The sequence below is a fragment of the Rhamphochromis sp. 'chilingali' genome (genome assembly GCF_963969265.1).
Source record: "Rhamphochromis sp. 'chilingali' genome assembly, chromosome: 2".
NCBI lineage: Eukaryota > Metazoa > Chordata > Actinopteri > Cichliformes > Cichlidae > Rhamphochromis > Rhamphochromis sp. 'chilingali'.
In genome coordinates, this window is record NC_137930.1 from 19,050,442 (window position 1) to 19,077,486 (window position 27,045).

A 27,045-nucleotide genomic window follows, 5' to 3' on the forward strand; every position below is an offset into this window, starting at 1 on the left:
GGAGATTGATTCTAATTATTGGTTCAAAGTGACTTGCTCTTATCGTGGACTTGGATGTTTCAGAACTGACACCATATGAACAAGGACTCGTTTGCGGACGAGCTTCTCTTTTTCCCGCTTGTTCATGCTCATATTCCAGAAGTTAAACTGCCTCGAAGAAGCGATACTTCCAGCTAAGAACACCAACAAGCAGAATTGGGGAAACTGATATACATTTTTATAGATTATTTATAGATATTCCCCATTTTCACAATAAAAGAAATGGCACATTCCACAATCTGTATTCTATTGCATTTTAAAGTGACCCCCCCCACCCCCCCAGACAAGATCACGATCAAATATTATTAATCCAGAGCCACCAGCTGGCTTCCATGCATGTATTGCAAATCAGAAGCCCTGAATCATGCCCATATTTCCTCCATCAATCACCCCCCACACCTTTTCTCAAAGTGTTGTTATGCTTCTTCAGATATATATGCAAGGATCTATTGCAAAATAAAGAGCTCTCTCTTCTCTCTCCTATACTCTGAGGTTGCCATGGAGACAGATATAATTCAGTTCTTGATGTTTCTCTTAAAAAAAAAGCCTGCGTACATATTTTCATCTGCAACCATAGCGACACTTGACATTGTCCGCGCTATTTGTAAAGACCAAGTCACCATAGCGACACTAACCATCCAGGCTGTGTCACAGATCATGTGTCCTGGCTGCCTCCTCGTCGTGAGTGGAAATTGAGGAATCCGGTGGTAAACATGATCTATTTATTCATTTTGAAAACATATGACCAGCTTGATGTTTTGGCACTGGACAGCAATTACCGAAAAACCAAACAATAAATAAATAAATATTGAACAGAGACCACATCTGGCATGGAACTGGCACATTTTGGGACGTATACGGGGGGAAAGCAATATGTTACAATTAATTTATAAAGAAAAATGATCACGCATTCGTGCATCAACGTCAGAGCAACATATTTGCAGTTCAGCCCCGAAATGTTTATTGACAAATACTTTAACACCCACCCACAAAAATGTCTTAAACTCCTACTAAAACATGCAACAGTCTGCTGAAAGTTGGTTTTTTATTATTATTATTATTATTATTATTATTATTATTACTACTATTATTGTTATTTAGTTTATTTATTGCCAAACAAAGTTTACTGGGCAAGAAATAAATAGATGGAGTTCTTGACGCCTATATCGTGCTCTGATCAGTGATTGGAGTGAGACCTATTTGAAGCTTGCGGACATAGTATAGGTAATTATTTTTCATAGATGCACCCCGTCTTGTGCGTCAACCTTACGTCACACCAGGCCTAATGGCCAACCGTAGCCTACAACAGTGTTGGTGTGAAAAAAAAAAGCTTTCATCCAATGTATGGCTTCAGAGTAACCACAACACAAGAGTTTACATCCATATTGTTGTTGTGGCCATCGCAGACGGCGTGATTTGCCCCACACCTGGGCACTTGACTCGAAATGTGCAGAAGCTGACGTTTTAGGTGTTTGTTGCACCATTTAAATACGAATTTCTCACGATCCTATTTTTTTTTTTAAAATGACAAAAATAACATTTTCAGGGCACAATCGCAATCACGTTTCCCAGCCCCCCACTCCTATAAGCCCCGTCCCAGTGATGGCAGGGTGAGATGCGCTCGTCCTCGGTGATAATCGATAGACGGATGCAGGTAGCCTTCCTCCCTACACACGCAGCATCACCACGCATCCTTACTCCACTGTGCAGTCCCCCCCCCCCCCCCCCACATCACCACACACACATACACACACACACATACATACACACACACACACACGACAAACCGCTCGTGGGGGCCCTGCCTATTGATCTCTAAACATCTGGAACACCTCATATTTGTTTTACAAGGCAGTGGCGAGCAGTCCCGTGGCCCCCGATAGGGGAGTGAGGCAGCAGCGGCAGCAGCACCAGGACGGACCACTTGACACCTTGCTTCACGGCATCGATATGCAGTAGTGTGATACCAGCTCTGCGGAGACGAGAAGGCCAGTCCATGGCATCTTGATATTAAACCGTGAGCTCTGCGCATTCCTCGCCGACAGCGTAGTCTTTTTTTTCTCCCCCTGCGGAGTCGAAAGGATTAACTTGGCCGAAAAAAGGTGGCGAGGGTGGAAATCTTAATAATTCAATTTGAGCTGATTCTGTTTGGGGGATTCGTGGGATACCATTGGACCTGCGATGGACTCCAGCGCGGGGGAATATGGCATGGCTCGTGTCGGATTGTTTTTGGTTTTGATGGGGCTGTGGAGATTTAGCGATGCTTGCCCCGCATCCTGCACTTGCAGCATCTCAAGAATTGTTTGTATTGATTCTGTACCAGGGATCGAGGATTTCCCTGTCCTCACGTTAGATGACATGGAAAACATCACTGAGATGTAAGTGTATGAAAACGATCGCACCGACAGCTTATTAACTCATTAGGAAGCAATGCGTAAAGAGCTCCCCTGGAATCTGTAGGTCGCTGGAATATCAAATAGTTGGGGCTGGTATTTTAATAATAATATTAATAATAACAACAATAATTATAATAACAATAAGGGTGAGAATAAGATCAACGGCGTTATTAATGGAGGTTTGGAATCTCCTTGTGGATTAAACATCAGTAGAGATCCATGTTTAGCGCTTTTCCCGACACAGAATTTATTTTATTCTTATAACCAATGTCAGATCATGTAGCCTCGTATATGTGTGCTTGCGTGTGCTTTTACGCGCGCGCGCATGTGTGTGTGTGAGACAGAGGCAGTTGCTCGCGTGCGCGAGCGCGTTATGGTGGCGAGGTTGTGCGTCAGGCTTATTTGCATTAGTCGGTGTTTTCCTTTACAAAACAGCTCCAGTGGTAGTGATGGAGTAAATTTTCAGGCCTAACGGAGCCTCCGAGGTGCTCACTCGGTTTTTGGGCGGCGGTGTGAAGCAGCCTGAATACTTCATGCTGTTGGCACATTACACATGAGATCGCATCAGTTGTGTACAGCTGCCAATAGGCTACCCACAGTTGTGTAGAGCCTCATCTGCGTCAGTGTGTAGGTCTGTGTTGAAGCTTACCTGTTACAACCCCGCACAAGTACACCACTGCATGGCACCCAGCGGAGCAAAGGGGAGACTGAGTGAGTTTTCGGAGGCAGGCAGGCTGAATAGGCGTCACATCAGTTTACCGTGAAGGTAGTTTACTTGGGGTCAACGTGTTTATTCGCGTTTTTACTTTGCAGATAAAAAGAAAAGTCTTTCAGGTGCCTATATGTTTTTTTTTAATGTTCTTCACTTTGTAAAGAATGCAGTTGTTCCAGATTTCTTTAAGGCAGTGTGTACAACATCAGTGAAGGACATCAGGCCGGGCACCTTCTGAAAATCAACCATGAATTTAAAAATTCCTGTTAGTGATACTTTAAGGCGTCACTTCGAAAGCACCACTGGCTCTTTAGATACATTTTGTAGTTTTAGGGCATCCTCCAATCCTCATGTAAACAAAATGTTTCCTACTAACACATGAAGCAACCAGCAGTCAGTCTCAAACCCATCAGTAGGTAGCAACACTCACAAGTTGTTGTTGCTTGTTTGTTTTTTTCAGATCATTTGAAGCTTTAACGAAATACTAGTTAAAACAGGACAATCATTCCACCTCAAAATAATTCATAAATGTTTTTCATTCTTAAAAACTCTATAAAATATGTAGTTACTTGCTACAAATTCAGAAAAACAATTTCAAGTTTTCACTGTGTTCTCCAAAAGTCTCATTTGTTAAATATTTAAAATTTCGTGTTAGTACTGTGTAGGAATGTAAAAGCATCTTGAAGAAAATCTATAAAACAAAAATACCACCACTTTTTCAGTCTCCCCAAATTACACTGTTGAAGCAGAGCACAAAACTCAGAAGACATGAAAGTAGGCATTTTATGACCATAGAGAGACAAGAGGTGGACCGTAGTAGTGCCTCTTACCAGAAGCAGATTCAGGAACAGTGAGATGGGTAAAGCTTCATCTGTGCCAAGTTCAAGGTTTCACCATGAGGACCTACTGTTCCCAACATGGACCTTAGCTAAAAAAAAAAAAAAAAAAGTAAAATAAAATTACTAAAAATTTAGATATGGGGAAAAAAAAAAAAAAAAAAACTCCTAAGGATATCAATGTCTGAAAGCACCTTCTCACCTAAACTGAAACCTCTCAGCATAGGCACTGTCCAGATAACTAAACCTCCCAAACGCTGGAAAAAAGCCATCTTTTGGCATGATAATTAATTTAACAGCGTGGGCATGTGATGACGCTTTACATTAGCAAAGGACTAGACAAAGGAAAAAAGACAAACCTTTTAAAAAAAAAAAAAAAAAAAAAAAAAAACTTTCTTCAAATCACAAAACTTAGTTAAATCTCGCTGTAGAGCAAAGAAACATAATAGTGTTTCTCTTTCTCGGCACTAATTATTTCACAGACATGCCTCCTTTCCAAACAGAAACCTGCTTACTCCAAAATACAATTACATGCTTCAGCATAAATAAAAATAACTTTTCAATGTGTACGTAGACACATCTGCGATTGCTCAGTTGCAACTTTGAATTTGATTCCAAAACTTCACATATAAAGGCACCATCGTTCTGTCTGCAACTTTGAGTTTCTTTATATATCAGCAGCTGTAAGGTCTCCTGCTTATCAACCTCCAGCCAAATACTGACACACCCAGTGTCATGAAACACTGTGCGGCAGGCAGGAGTTGGACCCAAAATGCAGGACTCACAGACTCGAGGGAATGAACTCAAAACACAGCTTTATTTGCCGGTAGAACAAACATACAAACTAAACTGGGAAGCCACAAACTAAGAACTCACAGAGAGACACAGGGAGATCCACACACAGCATGAGGGACGACGCGACACTGACTCAGAGAAACACAGGGTTTAAATACACTGGGAAGTAACGAGGGGAATGAGACACAGAAGGAGGGCACAGCTGGGAGAAATCAGGACTGACGAGACAAGCAAAGCAGGACGCATTCACATGAGACACGGACCATCAAAGTAAAACAGGAAGTATCACACAGAGACGCGAACTTGACACAGTGGAGACAGCAACTAAGAAATACAGAGACATAAACCATAAGGCAGAGGTCTAAGAACCAAAATACACAGGGAAATACTCAGCTGGGAACACAAGAGACTAGACTAGAGAGTAACAAAAAACCAACCATGAGAACATAATGCACAATGCAGAGTGACAGAAAACAAGAAACTCAAACATGCAAAGACACACAATTACACAGAACAGAGGGGACACAGAGAGACATGAAGGGCAAGGGATCAAAACTAGAAGCCATAGAATAAATCACACACAAGTACAATAATACAAAAATCACAAAGAACTAAAAACGCTGGGTCAGGAGACCCAGGACCGTGACAGTACCCCCCCCCCCCTCAAGGGCTGGCTCCAGACAGCCCAAACACAGAAAAACAAAACCAAACAGAAAACAACCCAGGGCGGGCGGCGGGGGCCCAGGACGGAGGGCTCGGAACAGAAAACAAAAGAAGAGCACAGCAAACACCGGAGCCCAAGAAAACAACCCAAACACAGAGCAGTTCAGGGGGCCGGCCGTGCGCAAGGCAACGGCGGCGGCGAAGGAGACGACGGAGCAGTTCAGGGGGCCGACCGCGCGGAAGGCAGCGGCGGCCCCCCAGTCTCAGGCGTGCTGGCCATGGCCTGGTGGGCACAGGACCAGACGAGGCAGGACCAGACGGTGGCGATGCGGGGGCCGGACCAGACGAGGACGAAGACTCGGAGGCCGGACCAGGCGGAGCTGCAGAGGCTGAGGCCGGACCAGGCGGAGCTGCAGAGGCTGAGGCCGGACCAGGCGGAGCTGCAGAGGCTGAGGCCGGACCAGGCGGAGCAGAAGCACAGGCAGATGCAGCCGGACCAGGCGACGACGAGGCGGTCGCAGGTGGCGACCGCCTCGTCGGGCGGCTAGTGGCTCAGCTATAGAGCATATTAACGGCAGGGCTATGGGTTGAATGTCTGACTGAGTAGCAGCCTGAATGGCTGGGTGTAGTGATGGTGGTGGTGGAAGGGAAACAGGTGGTAGTGTGGATGACGGAACTAAGGGCGACTGAGTGGCAGACCGAACTGATGACTGAAGCGATGGTAGAGGTGAAAATGGAGCGTGTGGTGGAGTTAATGGCTGTGCTAGCGGGGACACAGGAGATGGAGCTAGCGCTTCTGGCTGGGCAGCTAAGTGAGCTTCAGGAGGCTGGGCAGCTGATAAACTGTTCACATTACCATCCGTAGCACAAAACACAGCCCCTGAACGAATAGTCCCACGGTTCGACACAGAAAAAGTCCTTACTCACCACAGCCGGCGATGTACAAGTCTGAATGTCCGGCTGTGGGGTGGCGTGCTGGCGGCGTGATCGTCGTTTCTTTCTTGATGATGGCTCTGACGGGCCGAGCGGCTCCACATCCGGCCCTTCAGGCAGGTGGGTAGTAGCAGCTGGGGGATGAAGGTGGAGCTCGTTGTGGATTAAATCCTGTTCGAGTGGGTGGAGCGCACTGAGTAGCCAGGGAAGACCAGAGATTAAACGCTGTAGTTTGGTTTCCACAGCACGGCGAAATTCCTTCCCCTCATGTTCGAGCCACAGATGCAGGAGTCTTTCCACGGAGTAGATAATGTCCAGACGCAGTTCTTCTGGTGGGTTGAGTGCTGCTGGGTCCATATCTGGTCGCGTCGTACTGTCATGAAACACTGTGCGGCAGGCAGGAGTTGGACCCAAAATGCAGGACTCACAGACTCGAGGGAATGAACTCAAAACACAGCTTTATTTGCCGGTAGAACAAACATACAAACTAAACTGGGAAGCCACAAACTAAGAACTCACAGAGAGACACAGGGAGATCCACACACAGCATGAGGGACGACGCGACACTGACTCAGAGAAACACAGGGTTTAAATACACTGGGAAGTAACGAGGGGAATGAGACACAGAAGGAGGGCACAGCTGGGAGAAATCAGGACTGACGAGACAAGCAAAGCAGGACGCATTCACATGAGACACGGACCATCAAAGTAAAACAGGAAGTATCACACAGAGACGCGAACTTGACACAGTGGAGACAGCAACTAAGAAATACAGAGACATAAACCATAAGGCAGAGGTCTAAGAACCAAAATACACAGGGAAATACTCAGCTGGGAACACAAGAGACTAGACTAGAGAGAGTAACAAAAAACCAACCATGAGAACATAATGCACAATGCAGAGTGACAGAAAACAAGAAACTCAAACATGCAAAGACACACAATTACACAGAACAGAGGGGACACAGAGAGACATGAAGGGCAAGGGATCAAAACTAGAAGCCATAGAATAAATCACACACAAGTACAATAATACAAAAATCACAAAGAACTAAAAACGCTGGGTCAGGAGACCCAGGACCGTGACACCCAGTCTGATCGTGGCTCAGGACCCAGATTAAGCTGCTAGACTGTCCCTGCACAGTGTTTTACCTGGTTAGAGTTAATAACCCCAATTCATTCATTCTTATCAAGCTAATTTCCCTACAACTTATTATTATTATTATTATTATTATTATTATTCTAATTATTATTATTATTGGTGACATACCCAGCCCCCACGTTAAGCTTTTTTTCCCTAGAGGTGCTATTTTAAAACAAAAACAGTTTATTACAGTTATTAGTCCACAAAGTTGTTTAAAACCCCCCCAAAAAAACCCATTGTTTTTAGTAAACAAGGTAAACATGTCACACCGTCAGTACACGCTGTTGTATTAATGTTATACTCACAAATGCACAGACAAGACTCCTTGAGTAAAACAGCTAGCTTAACTTGGGAGCAGTACAATTTTACCTTGCTGACTCGCAAAAAACAACAAAATGAGTTTTATTCAAAAAAAAGTTATTAGTTTTATAAAATACACACATTTCCCATTCAACACTTGAGTTTTTGGAGAGTTAATTAGGACCTGTATCTCAATTCCAGTTTAAATCACACTTTTGACTCAATATTTGACATTTTTTGTGTGAATAGTTTGACTAAAAACCTGCACCATACCAAGCTTTCCCTTTCATCTTGTTTTTCCACAGATACATTGCTAATCAAAACAGACTGTTTGACTTGAGTGACAGCAGTCTGAGGCACTACATAAACCTAAGAAACCTGTAAGTAGAACGTTCAGTGTTGTGTTTTTTATGGTTAAAAGTGGAGTTAAAGTTCATGTAACTACAATTTAACTTCCAACAGAACGGTCACAAAGACAAGACTGACATCTATATCACCGGACGCGTTTTTTAACAATACAAGACTTCAATATGTGTAAGACGAATTTTACAGAGCCTCTCCAGTTATTTCATTATTAAACATGTAAGAATGCTTAGTTGAATATTTTCTGTTTGGTTGTTTTTTTTTCTCTCCTCTCAGAAATCTCAGAGACAATAACTTGTCAACACTGTCATGGAGAACATTTCAGAACTTTAACATTACATATCCGTAAGTGACGCATACGCACAAGACTATCAGTGTATCTATGTCTTTTCTATGTAGTGTCACATGCACTCTATTTTCTTTCTAGGCTACTTCTGTCTGGGAATCCTCTGGATTGTGTTTGTGAGAACTTGTGGATCAAGCTAAGACTCCAGGAAGAAACAGACAGTCCCGAGCTGACATGCACAGATGACAGAGGAGTGGCGCAGGACTTTGCTACCTTCCGGCCGCCAGACTGTGGTAAAGTGAAACCATCCCACAATAAGCAAATCTGAGTAGACTGATTGATATCGAATGTTTGAATGAGTGGATGCACAGTAAGGGACTGAAAGAAAGACAGAAAGAAAGTTTAAAGGGAAACAATCTGATCAAGTTTCCTTTTACTTTTATGGTTTGCATGTTTTCTCACAGTGGTTCCCACCGTAGAGGTCACCCCCAGAAATGTGACTCAGATGGAGGGGAGTAATGTCAAAGCTATTTGCAGTGCCTCAGGCTCCCCTGCTCCCGAGATTGTGTGGAACCTTGATGAGCTCTGGACCCACTATGAGGTAAGGTGATCTACCTTTCTGTTTTCATTTTTAAACCTTTGGCACGGCTCCACCTTTACGGAGTCTCGAAGAGCTTTACTTTGGTGATATTTTATACTTTTAAAAAGTTTTTATAAAATAATATGTAAATTGTTATTATTATTACTATTATTATTATTATTATTATTAATATAATAAAATAAAATAATCACATTTAATTTAGTTGTTTTCATGGGAAAATCAAATATATAGATAAGAAGAAGTTGACTAAATGCCACTTTCTAACTCACTAAAAAGCCTCTGTTGCCAAACTTAATTAGCTTATGTTCTTTAGTGCTTCAGTGTTTCAAAACACATCGTATTCCTTGATTATTACAAACATGGGCATTGAAAATTTTAAGTGACCTGCTGTTTTTAAATGTATATATTTAATTTATCTTTATCCACGTGAACAGTATTTCCAACAAACGGGACGATTTTAACAACTAGTATTTTTAAACAACTATGAGGACATGGACTAGACTGGTCTGAGACTAGTTTCTAATTTGAAACAGCTTACTGAAAACAATGCGAAACACATCACTAATGTTGGGGGGGGAAAAAAAAAAATATATATATATATATATATATATATATATATATATATATATATATATATATATATATATATATATATGTATATATATATATATGTATATATATATATATATATATATTCTGGGTGATTTACAAGCATTCAGGGGTTTCAAACGCTGAAATTTAGTTTTAAGCGCTTAAAAGTTTGTGACTGTGTTTGTAGACCTTTAAAGGGCATCTTTAGATAAATTCCGAGTTGTGTAGTTGTCAACATGAGATTTCAAGCTTTGAATGAATAATTTTAAATATATAAAATTGGACATTAATACTGTTGAACTGGCTTGTTTCTGGTCCGTATTGAGTACTTGTAAATATTTTAGCTGATGCTTTTAGCTAATTGTTTTGCTATTCTTACATCAGCTTTTTCTAATAACAATTAGAAAAGTTGTCTTTTTTATTTTAATTTATTAGCCACTTTTAGCTAAATTACGCTGCTTTTCTACCTTGTGCTGTTTAAAATGTGTATCAACTGCTTTTACTTACTTTGCCGTTCATATGTTCTCTGGGCTTCTTTTAGCTAGCTGTTAGCCACTTCTAGCTACTAGTTCAATTATCATCTCACATTGATTTTAGTTTGCTAAGTACTGGTCCATAATATTTTTCAGCATTTGTTTATAGAATTTCAAATGTTTATCTTTATCCCGTATAAGTGTCTTCATTCCTTTTAGGTACTTGAACTTTTAAGTAACTCTTTAAAACTCCCTGGCTACTTTGCTAACTACTCTGGTATCTGTGTGTCATAGCCATTTGAGCCTGTATTGTACAGTCAACTAATAGTAGTCGGTTTCATAAGATCAAGACAATTTTCTGTATACAGGAAACATAATGAAAAAATTAATAATGTGTTTACAGATTGAACCTATGGATACAGAGAGCATCCTCACCCTGTCAGGCCTGTCTCCTGATGATAACGGCAGGGCAATCGTATGCAGTGCCGAGAACATGGTCGGTCAGACCGAGGCCAGCCTTCAGCTCAATATTCTTTGTAAGGACTTTAACCATGGCGCACATCTCTAGAAATTATATTTGCGTTGCTAAGTTTAATTTGTGTAATTTAATGTGATGAACTTTTAAATGCCTTCTTCGAGATGTTGTTTTTCCACTGGAAGCAGAAGGCTCCTCATTTTGTTATCATTAGTGTCTCTTGGCAAACCTTATTGACTCTCCATATTTCCTGTCCATAACTCTTCCTCCTGTGAAGCTCCTCATGCCTTGCCATACACCTCTGCTTGTTTAGTTCCACCCTCCTCCTCTTTCTCCGTGTTTTCATTTCATCAGTGCTCAGATGTTGTGTGATCAGTCCCCCTTCCCTTCCCATACTTTTTGTCACTTACTCAAAATCCCTCAGATGTTGTTTTACCTATTGGCTTCCCTCCTTGTGTTTATTTCCTATCATCTTGTGATTACTCTTCCTCTACTGTTGCCTCTGTGTCAGTTGCCCCCACCATCCTGACACTCCTGTCTCCAGAGCGGGACCACCACTGGTGCATCCCCTTCACAGTAACGGGGAACCCCAAGCCGGAGCTAAGGTGGTACCACAATAACAAGCCTCTCCAGGAACAGGACTACATCCGCACCATGATCCACGTGACCACAGAGAACCAGCAACACGGCTGCCTGCAGCTGGTCAACCCCACCCACATTCACAACGGAGAGTACAAGCTGGTCGCAGAGAATAAGTATGGCAGGGATGAGAAGAACATCTCTGCCCAGTTTCTCCACCCGCCTAACATCAACCATACGGGTCAGTATTCTGTCTTTTCACACGAGTCCGTTTATTGAAGTCAGCTCGTTTCTGTTTATTATGGCTGCTGACATGCTTTTTTTTTTTTTTTTCATTTCTTTTCTTTTCTACAGAAGACCTCGAGTATTGTAAGTATCGATTTGGCTTATCCGGACAAATGTTGTACTTGTTAGCATGATGATGATTGAGTGCAAATTTAAAATGAACTCTGATAATGTCCCTGTCCCTTTCCTGCCGTTGCCTGTGCCTTCGCCTTCTGCCCAGACGGTGTGTGTTTCAACTCTCAAATTTGCATGAACCTAACAGTCAGCATTTTGGCGTGCTTTCACTCACTAGATGTTATTGGTTTAAAATGTTCAGACCCATGTTTTCTTTCCAGATCCTACAGACACTCCACCGGATGACAGTGTTGCTGTAAGTGACCCTAATCAGCCCGCTCCATCTAAAGCAGTGGTACCTACCTCTTCTTGTAAACCCTTAAAATACACAATATTTTCTTGTTTATTTCAATTCTTTTTTTTAAAAAAAGCAGCTCCTGTTATCGCCTCATGACTCCATCTTAGTTTTTTCCTTCCTAGGTGTATGTAGTTGTGGGAATTGCTGGCGTTGCCCTGATCGGTTGTGTTCTGATGATGATCATACTGAAATACGGAAGAAACTCCAAGTTTGGCATTAAAGGTGCAAACATTTTCTAAAAAAACAACTAAGCTGATAATTCAAGATATACATTTGTGCTTCCTTACCCTGAGATAAACAATATCACGTGTGTTTGCTAGAAGTGAAGCTACAACCGGCAGTTTATCCTGGAAACCCTGGCCATCACTGCAAATAAATATCACACAAACGTTATCCTCAGCTCCAGGTCGCAGACAGTCCACTCCAGGCTGCTTGGAGTTGAACTATCCCTGAAATACAAGAAACCCCATATTGGTCACCCTGACATTTGCTAAAACACAGAAACAGCTTTTCAATATGTCAGTGGCACAATACATCTTTTATCCGAATATATGTGTATAGAAAGATACCTTAAAGGTCCCTTTAAAACATATAATAGATACTAGAACACAAGTTTTAACATCACGTGCTTCCCTCTGAAATGCAGTTAGGTCTACAACTATTTGGACAATGGTAGGTTTTTGAGGGGGGTTTGTATGTAAACCACCACATTGGACTAAATCAAACATTATGTGATTGAAGTGTAACACCTCACCTGTAATCCAACGCCTTCTAATAAAGCATTAAAGTATAGAGTCTCCAGTTTTCAGAAGCTCAAAATGAACTGAACAAACTAAGATCATTTTAACTATAAGGATTGTTTTTAATGCTTTGTAGTCAGACTGCCTGAAGTCTAGAACCCATGGATGTAACCAAATCCTGTGTTTCCTCCCTTGAGATGCTCCGCCAGGCCTTTAATGCAGCCACTTTCAGTTGCTGCTTGTTTGAGGGTCTCTCTGCGTTCAGATTTGTCTTCAGTAACTAGAAAGCGTGCTCTATTGGGTTGAGATCAGATGACTCACTCAGCCATTATAGGATATCTGATTTCTTTGCCTTGAGAAACTCTTAGGTTTCTTTTGCACTATCCTTTAGGTCATTATCCATTTGCACTTTATCAGTTTTGCAGCATTTGTCTGAATCTGAGCAGAGAGTACAGCCCTGTAAACATCACAATTCATCTTGCTGCCTCTATCAGCAGTCTCATCATGACTAAACACCAGTGAGTCAGTTATACTGGTGGCCATACTTGCCCATGTTATAGCGTTATCTGTACTATGTTTGATAGAAAAAGCAGTATGCTTTGACTCATAGTTCTGGTACAAGTTAATCTTGGTTCCATGTATCCAAAACTTTTTTCCCAGAAGTTTTTATTTTAGATGTTTTCTAGCAAAGTTTAATTTGCCCTTCCTGTTCTTGAATGTAACCAGTGGTTTGCACCTTGTTGTAAAACCACTGTATTTCCATTCATGAAGCCTTCTCTTGAGGGTAAATTTTTTCCAAACCACCCCAAGAGTGTTTTTTGACTTGTTAGTCATTGTGAAGGAGTTTTTTAACAAAGGAAATAACTTTGAAACAATCCACTTTAGTCATCTTCCGTGGTCTTTCAGGGCTTTTTGGTGTTGCTGGCCAGTCAATTCCTTCCTTTTAAGAATGCACCAGATTGTTGAGATGGCTAATGATAGCCTCGTTCGCTTGAATAGACATCTCTTGGGACTTCATATTCAGAGTTTTAGTGAACAGCTACTAAATGCATCCACTCCAGATGTTTTATCTCCTTCATTTATCACAAAATAATAATAAGGGAACAGACATCAAATGCCTATGAAACTGCTTATAACTCAATTGTCCAATTGCTTTTGAGCCGCTGAAACTGGGAGGACTATCAGTAATTCTGTAATTCCTGAAATAGACTTTAGCTAAACAGTTAAAGTGATGCTTTAAAAAAAACAAACAAACATTGAATTAAAGCTGAAAGTCTGCACTTTAATCACATAGCAATTATTTGATTTCCACTCTGGTGCTGTACAGAGGCAAAATTATTTTTTAAAGTGTCATCATCCGACTACTTGTGGACCAAATGATATAACCAAATAAACGATTATGCAGGCAAGAAAAACATTTTAATTCAATTCTGTCACCTAATGCCAGTTAAGACATGCAACTAAAATCTTGCATGTCTTAACTGTAATCATCCTAACCCTCCCAGTCTCCCTCCATATACTGACTGCAAGCTCTTTTTTCATGTATGTATTTATTTATATCATTTTCTTACTACCATTAGCTCTGATCACCTGTTATGGCATGATAATATTCTTTCATGTAGTCAGTTTTCTCTCATCATAATCAAGCAGAGTTGCTATACCAGATTTCAGATTTGAATAATTTGTCAGATTTCGTGTGTTTGTTCTAGTACACTTTGTTTTGTTTTTTGCTTTTACATTTGTTGAATTGCCTTTTCCTCGTTTGTTTATTATTTTTTGTACTTATCACCACTAAAATGATGTTACAGCTGGCAGCTAACTATCCAGTAAAATCTGGTGCCATGCAGCCACAGTTTCCAGTCTTTGTGCTAAGCAGCATGGTGCATAATCTAAAACACTTAAAAAAAATTCTAACTATTTAGTATGACTTTTTTCAGCAATTTCAACATCTTGTTAATATTCATAACTGATGCATAAACAGCTCATGAACCTTCAATAACAGTGTATAACACATACACTGAAGCCATTCAGTGTGTTATTAAGCATTATAAGCATTTGTTCTCACTTAATGTTAATGAAACATTAGAATGTCCTAATATCTCCTTACACCTATATCATAAAATATGAATCTAGTTATTATGTATCTTTGGTAAATGACATCTCAGGGGTTTAAAAGTAAGCAGTAACGTTGGCCCTGTGCTGTTTCTACTGTGTGAATATGGAAATTACCACAGGAATTAGTGAGCTCTGCTTTGGCCTGAGCTCATCCTTTTACATTGTTCAGTAAACCTGCCTATAATGTGTAATCTGACATACTTCATATAACCTGTGATCCCTCTGTCAATCTTTTTTCACCCTGCAACTCTGCTTTTACTCCCCTCCCTTTATAGCTAACAGCTTTACTCTTCTTCGTCTTCTTCTTTGCGCTGTCTTTCTCTTCTCCTCCTTCTCCACATCCTCTGTGGCTCTCTAGGCTCCTCCTCAGTTATCAGTAATGACGATGATTCTGCCAGCCCTCTCCATCACGTCTCCAATGGCAACAACACCCCGTCATCCTCAGAGATGGGTCCAGACGCAGTGATCATTGGAATGACAAAGATTCCTGTCATCGAGAACCCCCAGTACTTCCGTAACTCCGGCAGCATGCTGAAATCCAACACGTGTGAGTTACTGCCTCGTTCGACAAATGCCGGGTAACCTGGGCCTTTTCTGATAAATCCATGCAGGGATCGCTGCTAGGCGCCATATTTATTTTTGGCATCCTACTGCACTGTGATAGTGACTCCAGTTCCTTAGACCGGCTGGATAGTTGGACCACAGGAGATGTGCAGGAACACAAGCTCTGACAAAGGGCTTAACTCAGCAGTTTTATATTTTATACTTTATGAATCTACACAAAGTATTGAATTGTAAAAACAGATAGTTTAGATAAGTATTTAAGTCCTTTTTTAACTTATGCAATTTGCTAAATATATGTTTTCTGTCATGTTAATTTAAATATCTTTCAGTTTTTGAATTGTCATCACATAAATGATGCAGTCTGAAGACGCGTGCTTGTTTGTTGTGAGATTAGTGAAGACAAATGTTCTGTATGCACCAAAAATGTCCACTTAAATTCCCAATGTGCACATAACCTTGAGGGTAATTTGACTTCTTCTGCATTAAAGTTGTCCAGCACATCAAGCGACACAACATTGTGCTGAAGCGGGAGCTGGGAGAAGGAGCCTTTGGGAAGGTCTTTCTCGCTGAATGCTACAACCTGACACCAGACCAGGAGAAGATCCACGTGGCAGTCAAGGTACAGATCAAACGATCAATGAACTTGACAGTCAGTCAGTAAATCCTAGTGATTAGATGTACGTTCCTGCAGATAATGCTTCTCACCGTTTGCCTCTCGTCTTTGTCCCTGTCTTGTTTCAGACACTGAAAGAGGCCAGCGAGAGTGGCAGAGCAGACTTCTACAGAGAGGCTGAGCTCCTCACCAACCTGCAGCACGAGCACATCGTCACCTTTTACGGAGTGTGCGTAGAGAGTGACCCACTAATCATGGTGTTTGAATATATGAAACACGGGGACCTCAACAAGTTCCTCAGGTAAGCTTCTTTAGATCCTCTATTGGTATCTGTTACTAATCAGTTACTTGTGGTACCTCTCATGCAGATCAGTGAATGTCAAATGGTTTGCGTAAGGACTGACAGGCTGATAACAACGTAACACAAATGTAGTGAAAAGAAATAATTAAAAATAACACGTGCTAAAAACAAAAAACAAATATTGTATAATACAAAAGGAATAAAAGCAAATCAATAAAGTGCACATTGCTAGGACTGGGTTAGATCCCCTTTCTGTTGTTTCTCACTGTTGCTTCTCAGCCTTGGCTGTGGAGGAGGTAGAGCTGGTTATATACCAATGTAAAAGTCACAGGTTCAATCCCCAGCTACTCCAATCTGTATGTGAAAGTTTCCTTGGGCAAGATAATGGTCCCTGAGTTTTTCTCTTTGCATTTGTGTGTGAAAATTTTAGACAAGGTGCTTGTTTGAATGTGTGTGATTGGGTGAATGAAGCTTGTAGCAACAACTGCTTTGAGTGCTGAGTTAGAGTAGAACGTGCTGTGTAAGAACAGGTCATTTACCGTCAGAACTGCCTCAATCCTTCATGGCACAGGTTCATCAAGGTGCTGGAAACATTTTCAGGGATTTCTGTCCATATTGACATGATAGCATCACAAAGTTGCTGCAGATCCATGATGCATGATGGAATCAGATCTGGTGACTGTGAAGGCCATTTGAGTAGGCTTACATGAACTCTTTGTTCTGTTCAAGACGTCAGTTTGAGATGATTTGAGCTTTATGATATGGCACATTAACCTGCTAAATGCAGCCAACAGAAGATGGGTACACTGTGGTCATGAAGGGATGGAGGTAGGCTGTGGCATTTAAATTATAAATAAATTGATACCGAAGAGTCCATGTGTGTCTAGAAAACATTCACCACACCACTCCATCGCCATCAGTGGCTTGAACTGCTGGTATAAAAGCAGGATGAATCAAAGCTTTACATGTTGTTTACACCAAATTCAGACCCTACCATTTGGAATTGGATTCATCAGACCAGGCAACGCTTTAATTTTGGGTGAGCCCACATGAAGCATTAGTTTCCTGTTCTTATCTGACAGGAGTGGCACCCAATGTGGTCTTCTGCTGCTGTAGTCCATCTACTTCAGAATTACACTTATTGAGATGCTCTTCTGTGTACTTTGGTTATATCGTCTACGACTGGCTGATTAAGTATTTACATTAACAAGCGGCTGTATATGCTTTATGGAAATAATAAAGTTACTGGGGACTAGAAATCAAAAGGAATAAAGTAACATGAAAACGAAATAAACATACAGGTAAGAGAGAATTATTTGAAACTGTTACAATAGGTCTAGGCTGCTGATGGCATCCTAGACCTATTGTAACAGTTTCAAATAATTCTCTCTTACCTGTATGTTTATTTTGTAGCTTCTAACTTTGATAAATATGTTTTTTTAAATCAAATGTAACAAAAAAAGCAGTAATGTCAATTTTACGTCTTCATTGTCTAGTCCGGTCAATGTTATAACACACGCTGTGGGATTGTACTGAATTTACTGAGTACGAGTGTGAGACTAATCACTATATCAGTGATCAATAAAATAATCACTTTCTTGAATAATTTTTCCCAAAATGCAAGAAAATACTGAGACTCTCTATTACAGTATATTTTCACAGACCAAGGTAATGCACTACTTGTGCTATTTGCAGTCTACAGTCTAGAACCCAAAGAAAAATACAGCTAATAGAAACATCACATTATGATCAAGACTGGGAGGCTAGAACAAATTTTGTATTGTAAATTTTTTTGTATTCTTTTACTTGGTGAGAAAAATGTTAAATAATTTCAGGTTAATGTTTTGTTAATTAGTTAGTTGATTGCTAATATCACATTCATGTATTACAGTAGTGACAGAATAGTTCATGCTGCTGCATTATTTTCTAAACTATGCAACGGTTACTGGGTGCAGGTCCCATGGTCCCGATGCAGTGCTCATGGCAGACGGTCAACACAGCATCCTGGTGGAGCTCACTCAGTCCCAGATGCTGCACATTGCCCAACAGATTGCTGCTGGCATGGTCTACCTGGCCTCCCAGCACTTTGTCCACAGAGACTTGGCAACAAGGAACTGCCTGGTAGGAGAAAACCTGCTGGTCAAGATAGGAGACTTTGGCATGTCCAGAGATGTTTACAGCTCAGACTACTACAGAGTAAGGATTTTAGATATTTTCCCCTTTCTTCCCTTACTTCACTTCGCCTCATTATACACAAAAAATGTGGAACTGATCAAATTTAATTCCAGGTTTGCTCTTAAAAAACTGTGCAGCTGCAAGAATGACGATCATTGTATCTTTTTTTATTGCAGTTTAAATGTATAAAAAACAATGGAGGTCAAAGAAACAAAACTATCATGTTAATAATAACACCGAGTTGATACATGTATTTTATTCCTTCATTGTGTCTCACATGCCAGCGTGAATCCCACAGTGCCCTCTGCTGCCCAAAGTGAAGTCAGAAATGTGAAGACTCTTACTGTAAATCAATTCCAAGATGCATTTTCCTGCATCTAATAAGATCCCCTTTAAGAGGGGTTCCCACCAAATCCCGTTATCAAACACATTAGCAACGCGAACGGCACCAGGATCCTGTTTCACTTGCTTACTTTGGAAGTCAGAAGTCAGTCCCGTTACACATGCACTTAGAGCAAGTGTTACCTTCAATCACACTAATTATTTTCACATGAGTGAAGACACAGACATGAGTGAAACCTTTGATAGTTTACTAGAATTTTATATTTGTGCCCCACAGTTGGATTGGTGGTTGACAGACTGCATTAAAACAGATTAAAAACAATGGAAAAGGATGTCTGCGTGGTTCACCAAATTAATCTCCCAATGCCACATAAATTAGCCAAATAAGCTAACAGAAACAAATCATCAAATTGTCATATTTGTAGTACTGGGTTGTACTTCCTTTTACCTTTAGAACTGCCTTCCTTCTTCCCTCGTCCTTCTTTTTAGGTAGAAGGATTAGTCACATGATTTGTTATAAATATATATATATATATATATATATATATATATATATATATATATATATATATATATATATATATATATATATATATATATATATCAATTTTAATATGAATTTAGTATCATTTCCAGTACTACTACCATTATTATTACTTATTGTGTTTAGTGCTAATCAGTAAGCTTATTATACGCAACACTAAATTATGAATATGGTGGTTCTCAGTTTGTTTTCATGCACACCCACCTTCAAAACAACAACAACAAAAACATGATCAACAGAATAGAGCTAATAAACTCTTGCTAGTTTATTTCACAGCAATCCCAGTACAGCTTTCATCTGGAACTCCATACTTCCTGTGCATTGTTTCATGCCCGACCAGTTTGGCAACCTGCAGTTTCAGACACGCTGATATAATCCCGGTGAGCGTACCAGTATATGAACTTCACCAGTTAGAAGGCTTGGAGCTACAAAAGCACTCAACTAAAGAACTCTTAAATAATCTTTTGTTTCGCCATCTAGATTTTCTTCCATGTTAATGACTCTGATTTGCACTTCATTCAATTATTGATTATTTGTTATTCATGCACAGAGACCAAATGTTTGAGGCTTCCAGCTTCTGACAAGTTTGCTGTTTGATCATGAAAATGACCTTAACAGCAGACCTACCAGCAAATCCTGATCATTTTGTTTATATGCTTCACTTGAGCAAGCTAGACCTGGATGTGCACCAGAAAATGGGTGAATGAACGACATGTCTCAAAAGTGGTGCTACTTAATTTAGGGTTCAAATATTTATTTGGGGTTATTTAAGGTTTGTGTAAGTTAATATTGCAGTGAGGATTTGCCGGATAATCTTTGTTAATTTGACACAAAGAATCGTTTTCATCATCATAAATAGCGGACAAGAAAAAAAATCATACACATTAACCTTAACCCGTGATGCCTAGCGCATCATATGTGATGCATGAGTTTTGGGGAGCTTTTGAGACTTGTATATCATCAGTGTGATGATTAAAAATTAAACACATACATGTAAATTAGTATTTAAATTAATTTTTTAATAAAGTTGTTAGAAGGTTCAATAAACATTAAACATGTTCTGGTTTCATGGTTCAGGCTTTAAAGGGGTTTAAGACCTGTGTTGGCTTTTTAAGCTATCAGACATCAGTGTTTTTTAAGCACTTTTTATGATTTCATATATATTGTGAACATTTTAACCTTCCTGAATTTAGGATTTATTGCAGGGCTGTTCTTGCAGAATGATTGGTTGCAGCTTGGTGTTTCTAGTAAACATGATCATGTATTATAAATGGATTACAACAAACTATTGTACCATAGCAAGACTACAAAGTCTACAACGATGTGTTTTTTTCGTGATCACTGACATCTATTGACAGTCCCCCATTATTATAACAACAGTAAACAACAATAAAGTCAGCATGTTCAGCAGCTTTGAACTCTTTAGCAGATCTTGCAGTGTTGGTTTCTCATGAATGCTGTTGTGTCGTTTTTTGTGCAGGTGGGCGGTCATACGATGCTGCCCATCCGCTGGATGCCCCCGGAGAGCATCATGTACCGGCGGTTCACCACAGAGAGTGACGTGTGGAGCCTCGGCGTGGTGCTGTGGGAGATCTTCACCTACGGCAAGCAGCCATGGTACCAGCTCTCTAACAATGAGGTCAGACAGCGTTTCAACCTAACCCTACACTTCACATTCATTGGTCTCCATGTATGCACTGTGTCAGAAAAAGTCAGAGACTGTGAATAAATGTTAGTGTCAGCATATTTTTATTCCTATTCTAGCACAATGCCTACCTAATCAATTATTTCAAGACTTAAGAATTACTTGGTGGACTAAAAGAAGTATTCCATTAATGAAAGTAATCTGAGCTGTGTAAGAATTCATTCATAGCATGCTTCTCATAACTTTTGATGGCAGAGTGCCAGTGCGGAGCCTGTATAGTGGTGAAGACCAATAAACAAAATCATTCCAAAACTAGTCATTTATTTATTAAACAGTAAGCTGACTGAAAGCTTCTTTAGCACCACAAGCGAAGCATTAAATTCCTGACCCACACGTCTTAGAAGCCCAGACTGACATTATGGTCTAGTAATTTAATGAATGTAGGCTGTAGTCGTGCACCTTAATTCCCATCATCCCTCTGGTGGACTCAATGGTCTGTCTGGAGTTCGCTTGGTTTTGCTGCTGGCAGGCAGGGTGTGGAACCAGAATGCAGGACTCAGCAGACAGATATAAAACTCAATATCACAGCTTTATTGCTGGTAAAAAGGCAAGAAAAACAGAAGCCATATACACAAAAACTAAGCTGACCGGGAACACACAGACAGAGGCTGTAAACATCACGAGAGAGGACACGATGAAGAACAGAGGGAGAGGGTAGACAATATATACACAGGAGGGTGGTTAAAGGAAGTAGAGGAGAGGGAGTAGATGGGAATACAGTTTAACATAATCAAAGCAAACAAGACAAAGGAAGCAAAACTTAACGTCAGGCACACAAGATAGTGGACTCAAAATAAAACAGGAAGTAACACATGCACTGAGACTTGACACTGGGATAAACAGACAAGGAGGCATGACAGACTGGCGAGACAAAAGGACAAAAAACACAGAGAGATGGACACGAGAACAGAAAGGGAAAAAACACAGGGACCAGGACGACAAATGTATTAACTAGACAAGACAGGGAACACAGACAGCCATGAAGACAGAGAGACCAAAAAGACATGAGGACCTGACTGGGTAGACCGAAGGTAAACGAACACAGAGACAAAGGACACAGACTGGAAACCAAAGGGTAATTAACATCCTAAAACTAGATTTTAAGAACTCAGAGGAACTAGAAAATAACATCCTCGGGAACTAGAACATAATTTATCTTATGCTTTAAAAGAAATAAATATGGAGTCCAGAACAAAACTCAAAATACTGGGACAAAGAGACAGATTGATATAAGTCCATTTAAGCGATGGTGGTTTATTTTGAATCATCAGTGAGGCGTCTGTTACATTTCCTCACATTATATTTATTTTAAAGTGGATACATCAGCAAATAACAACTGTGCACAGCTGTAATTTAGCAGGATTTGAACTGTGTTTGATAGAAATATACAGCACAGTTTCTTTTACTTTATTCAGTCGGGCTGCACATTGCTAAAAACACGAGGGCCACAGTGGCACACTTTGATAACCCTTAACTGATATAACCTTGCTTTAACACAGTTTACAGGTCATGATGAATAACACTGATTATATAAAAACACTGTAAAACAGTATGACTGAAAACAGTCCTGTCTCTAGAGGAGTTGTATCAAAGCATGTCGTGTGACAACCAAATTCAAAATTCAGAGCTCTTCTTTGAATGTTGGCTACCTTTTGTTCTGTTCTCTGTCAAGCTGACCCCACACTGCTTGAATAACGTTGAGGTCCGGCACTGTGGAGGCCAGTCCATGACTGATGTGTGCTTTTCTATCCAAGTATGCTTTTACTGCATTGGTAGTGTTTTGGGGATCAATAGCATGCTGAAAAATGAAGATGTTGACAATCAAACTCTTTCCAGGTCTTCACTAGATTTTCTTTTCCTATTTTTTAAGGACACAACTTTGAAATACTTTTTATCTGCTGTAGATAGTTTGTTAGGAGTGACACTTTATCTTCTGCCCTCCAATTGTCCAATTTCTTAAGAACACACTGCTCACAACACCTTTTAAAAAATTACGAGAAACTCTGGCTCCAAACTGGAAGAAATGATGACAGACTCCAGACTTCAGTGCAGCACTCTGGTGTCCCATGTCTCAGTTGACATGAACCCTTTTTGAAGTCAGAACCCCATAACAGCTAACATTTGTATCAGAATATGACACGGCACAGCTAGCTGCATAATAGGAAATGACTAATGAAATCTTACTGAAGGTTGGCAACCCTTTACTGTTGAACATTTTGGTTTTAAAATCCTCAGAACTTCATGGAAGCGCAGAACAAAGATGCTTAAGATACTGTGCACTATTCCGGTAAACAGGATAGTTTCCTTTCAGATGGGGGAAATTAATATCATGTGTTAAGAAATAAAACCAAAGAAAAATCTTGATGAATGGCCCGCCCTTGAGATGACATACACTACACTGAATGAGAAAATGTAAAATCATCTTCCTTTTCCGGCACATATTGTGGGAGCTCTCCTAAAATGTAAGTCTTTGGAATTACAAAGACTATTTGCTCATGAACAGCATTCTTTTTTTAAACCTAAATCTTTTTGAAAATGTTCCTGGAAAAGGTGAGCTTAGGGCTTAAACCTCTGTATACAGTCTGTGCTATCCAAACGTCGAGGCCGTCCTTTAATATACTGGATGTGCAATTTGGTTCCCGCACGCTTCCCAGCCGCAGAGATTTTTTTGTATCAAACCACATTATTATGTGACAGTAGATAAATCAGCTTCTTTTTGACAAACCAACCAATGTTTTCCTCCAGGTGATCGAGTGCATCACTCAGGGCCGAGTGCTGCAGCGGCCCCGCACCTGTCCTAAGGAGGTCTACGACCTGATGCTGGGCTGCTGGCAGAGGGAGCCCTACATGAGGCTGAACATCAAGGAGATCCACAGCACGCTCCAGAGCCTGGCCAAAGCCTCGCCCGTATACCTGGACATACTGGGCTGACGCGCCACTGCGTCCGTGTGATGTACTGCGTGTGCATGTGTGCTTCATAATGTGGACAAGTGTTTGTGTGTTTGCACACGACGGGAACTGGGGGGAAGGGGAGGAGGAAGGGGAGGAGGAAGCAGAGGCTGCGCGAGCACATCTGTGTACAGAAACCCCGGCTGTAAATGTAACTGTAAATGCTCCTGTCCTCATCACACGGAGAAAAAAGCCTTACGGTTTTTGAGTGATTTTTGAGTTGTTGTTTTTTTCTTTGTTTTGTTTTTTGGGGCTTTTTTTTTTTTTGCTTTTCTTTTAAATTTGCAGATGTTGTTGAGGCATGCTTCACAAAGTGGAAACCAAAATGCAGAGAGGATCCCGTACCATTAGTGCTCCAAAACATGTGGCGTAGTGTATGTAAAAGGCATAAAAAGAGACCAATAGACAGCTCGCCCTGTCTGCACTCACCGCATCGAATCACTTCCCTCTTGTATTCCATAAGCTGGAAATGAACAAAGGGACGTGCAATGTGTCTCTTTGTGATGGACAGTTTATGGATACATGCTTGTAGATAGCTAATTTTCTTCTCTCAGCAGTGTCTCACCTATTCTGCTATAACACAAAATAACCTGTTAGTTCACAGCTGAAGCTAAATGTGTCGTACGCCACAGACTATTTTAATATGTAGAGAATTTGCAAGCTGACTGAAATCCATGGCTCACAGATTTCAATCCTGGTCCTCTGAGGCGCTTCCCGACTTCACGTCTTTTCTGTAAATACCTTTTCCTCTTGAAAGAAGGCCATCAGTGTTCAGTGAGACATTTTAAAGGGTGCAGCTCTGTTTTCCAAATCTTCCTTTTCGTTCATTCATTTACCTAAAGCACAGAGGATGGGGACCCGGCGGCGCAGGTTGTTTTTTTGTCAACCAGCAATGCCATTTCTGAAATCTCTGGTACGTGACGTGGTTTGGTTTCCATCATGGGAGGTTTTCAGATGTCAGGGGTGCTCTTTTTTTTAATTTAGGTTATGTACCGGGCTTTGTATGGATTAAGAGTGCACTTTGAAGATCGTCATTTTCAATTCCATGTAGTCAGCTATGAGACTGCAGTAAAAGCATTAATTAAGAGTCTGATTGCCCTTAAAATGTCCCAGGGGTGCTTTCATCTCTCCTCACAGCCCCAGCCAGCCATGTGGTGACTGGCTGACAGCTCTTCATCCAGGACGGTGGTGATTTGTACAGGCAGCAAATGGTTTCAGAATGCACTCTTGTATTATATTCAATTGTTTTGTTGTCCTGATATTAAAAAAGAGGCTAAAAGAGCAACCATGGTGCGAGCGTCCAGTGCAAGTTTCATCCTAATCTTTGCATAAAAAACAAAAAAAATCAACAAAAAATCAGCAGGAATCTTTCATGCGGAGGCGTAAAGGCAGTGAGACAATAAGTTCTTTTTGTTAAGTGCAATTTGTAGCATTACTTCAACACTCCAATGCACAACCTTAGCACTGAGCTCCCTCCTTCTCGGTCTCAGCTGTCAGCTGTAAGAGAAAGAAAAGAAAATCCATGATTGCACAGAAAAACCCCAGTTTGTGTGTGTGTGTGTTTGTCCCTATGTTTTTTCTCACAGCGTTCTTCAATAATAAGTCACCTGTCCGCTGTACATAAGCAGCTCTCCATTCTGTACAGTTCTGATATTTGTCTATATGAATAGTAGGCTATGTTTAATAGTATAATCCGTTTTAAGCAGGTATCATGTCAAAACTGTGTGACAGCTATTGAAGACAACGTGTTATGGGCCACTGGCAATACATACTATATGTAAATACAATTTGATTTGTGCTACATTGTATAATTTCTTTGTGCTTGTTCATAATACCGGTGAAAATACAATCTTCTCCTTTTTGTTTTGTTTTGTGGTTTTTTTTGGCAATTTTTGATCTACAGAGGACTTTAATTGAAAAAAGAAATTGAAAAAAAAAGTTTTTCTCTGAAGAAGAAGAAAAAAAAAGAAGGAAGATGATCTCCTGTTTCCTCTCCACTGTGATGGGGAGCTCACACAGAGGCTGTCTGAGACGCTGCCTGTCTCGCAGGAGCGACCACAGACTCTAAACATCAGGAACTCTCCTGGCCCGACAGGTGTCCCAGCAGATGTGTGGCCAGTGGCGAGGAGGTCAGAGTTACCTCCTGGCTAACCCCACCACTCTCCCTCTGACTGACTGTAGCCTATTTTGATCCTCTTTCAGATGAATAACTGTGACTTTGCATCATGAATAGTATATTATTTTGAATGTAATCTAGAAGGGTGGGGACATTTTTTGAATGTAATCTATATCGAGGGGGGTGTTAATGATTTTTTTGTAAATATACAGTAAAAGAAGAAAAAAAAAGATGACAGTTTTCATTCCTGTGCAGATAACAAAATTTTACTTACTGTGTGAACTTAAGAGAGTGTATATGTATTTGTGTGTGTGTGTGTGTGTGTGTGTGTGTGTGTGTGTATTTGCACATACATCAGATTGCTAGAGGATGTGTGCCTGTGTGTGTGTGTATGCATCAAAGCGTGTATGCATCTGAGTGTGTGTGTGTGTGTGTATTCTCCTAGCAGATTTAATCCTGCTTTAATCAGACAGTTCTATGAATCAATCCAATGCTTTGTGCATCATGTGAGTAGCTTATCCACAATTAATGGAAATGTTCCTTGTGATACTGTGCATTTAATAAAGGTGGTATGTCTTACAGTACAGTCTCTGCCCTTTAGGGTTCTTATAAAGTCTGGAAATTATTTTTAAGGCATTATGGATGTACACAATTACACATTAATACATATTTTGGGAAAACAAAATCTCATCTGTGTGCTACTTATGAGACATCTGTCAGCATCCAGCTAGCTTATCTTTCAGTGATTAGAAGTGAGAACAATTACTCGTCTGCTTTTCTTTGTATTCTGTCAGAAATATACTGTTGTTAGTGGATACTCATATTTACTGGCAACCTCGTTATGTATGTCTAACTCAAATATCCAGTCACCCAATCACAAGGCAGCAACCCAACGTATTTAGATATGTAAACACAGTGGAAATGAATTGTTGAATGAATGAAAGTTCAAACTGAGCATCAGAAAGAGGAAGAAATGCAACTGAAGGCGGTGCGGTCGG

General features: G+C 40.5%; 1 protein-coding gene across 1 annotated transcript; it reads left to right on the forward strand.

Moving 5' to 3' along the window:
- Nucleotides 1-1,824: 1,824 nt before the first annotated feature.
- Nucleotides 1,825-26,428, forward strand: ntrk2b (neurotrophic tyrosine kinase, receptor, type 2b). Its single transcript, XM_080874563.1, has 16 exons — nt 1,825-2,417; nt 8,124-8,198; nt 8,281-8,352; nt 8,458-8,526; nt 8,609-8,760; nt 8,932-9,068; nt 10,536-10,668; nt 11,119-11,426; nt 11,788-11,880; nt 12,006-12,105; nt 15,097-15,285; nt 15,791-15,921; nt 16,044-16,216; nt 18,172-18,412; nt 20,758-20,916; nt 23,728-26,428. Exons 1-16 carry the CDS (start codon nt 2,221-2,223, stop codon nt 23,911-23,913), a joined length of 2,415 nt encoding a protein of 804 aa, XP_080730689.1. The 5' UTR covers nt 1,825-2,220; the 3' UTR covers nt 23,914-26,428.
- The last annotated feature ends 617 nt before the right edge of the window (nt 26,429-27,045 follow it).

Bases quoted from the DNA above. Each gene is read 5' to 3' on its own strand.
- ntrk2b (XM_080874563.1), top strand. From the start codon at position 2,221: ATGGACTCCAGCGCGGGGGAATATGGCATGGCTCGTGTCGGATTGTTT. The intron at 2,418-8,123 runs GTAAGTGTATGA...GTTTTTCCACAG, and splicing joins ATGGAAAACATCACTGAGAT to ATACATTGCTAATCAAAACA. The intron at 8,353-8,457 runs GTAAGACGAATT...CTCTCCTCTCAG, and splicing joins AATACAAGACTTCAATATGT to AAATCTCAGAGACAATAACT.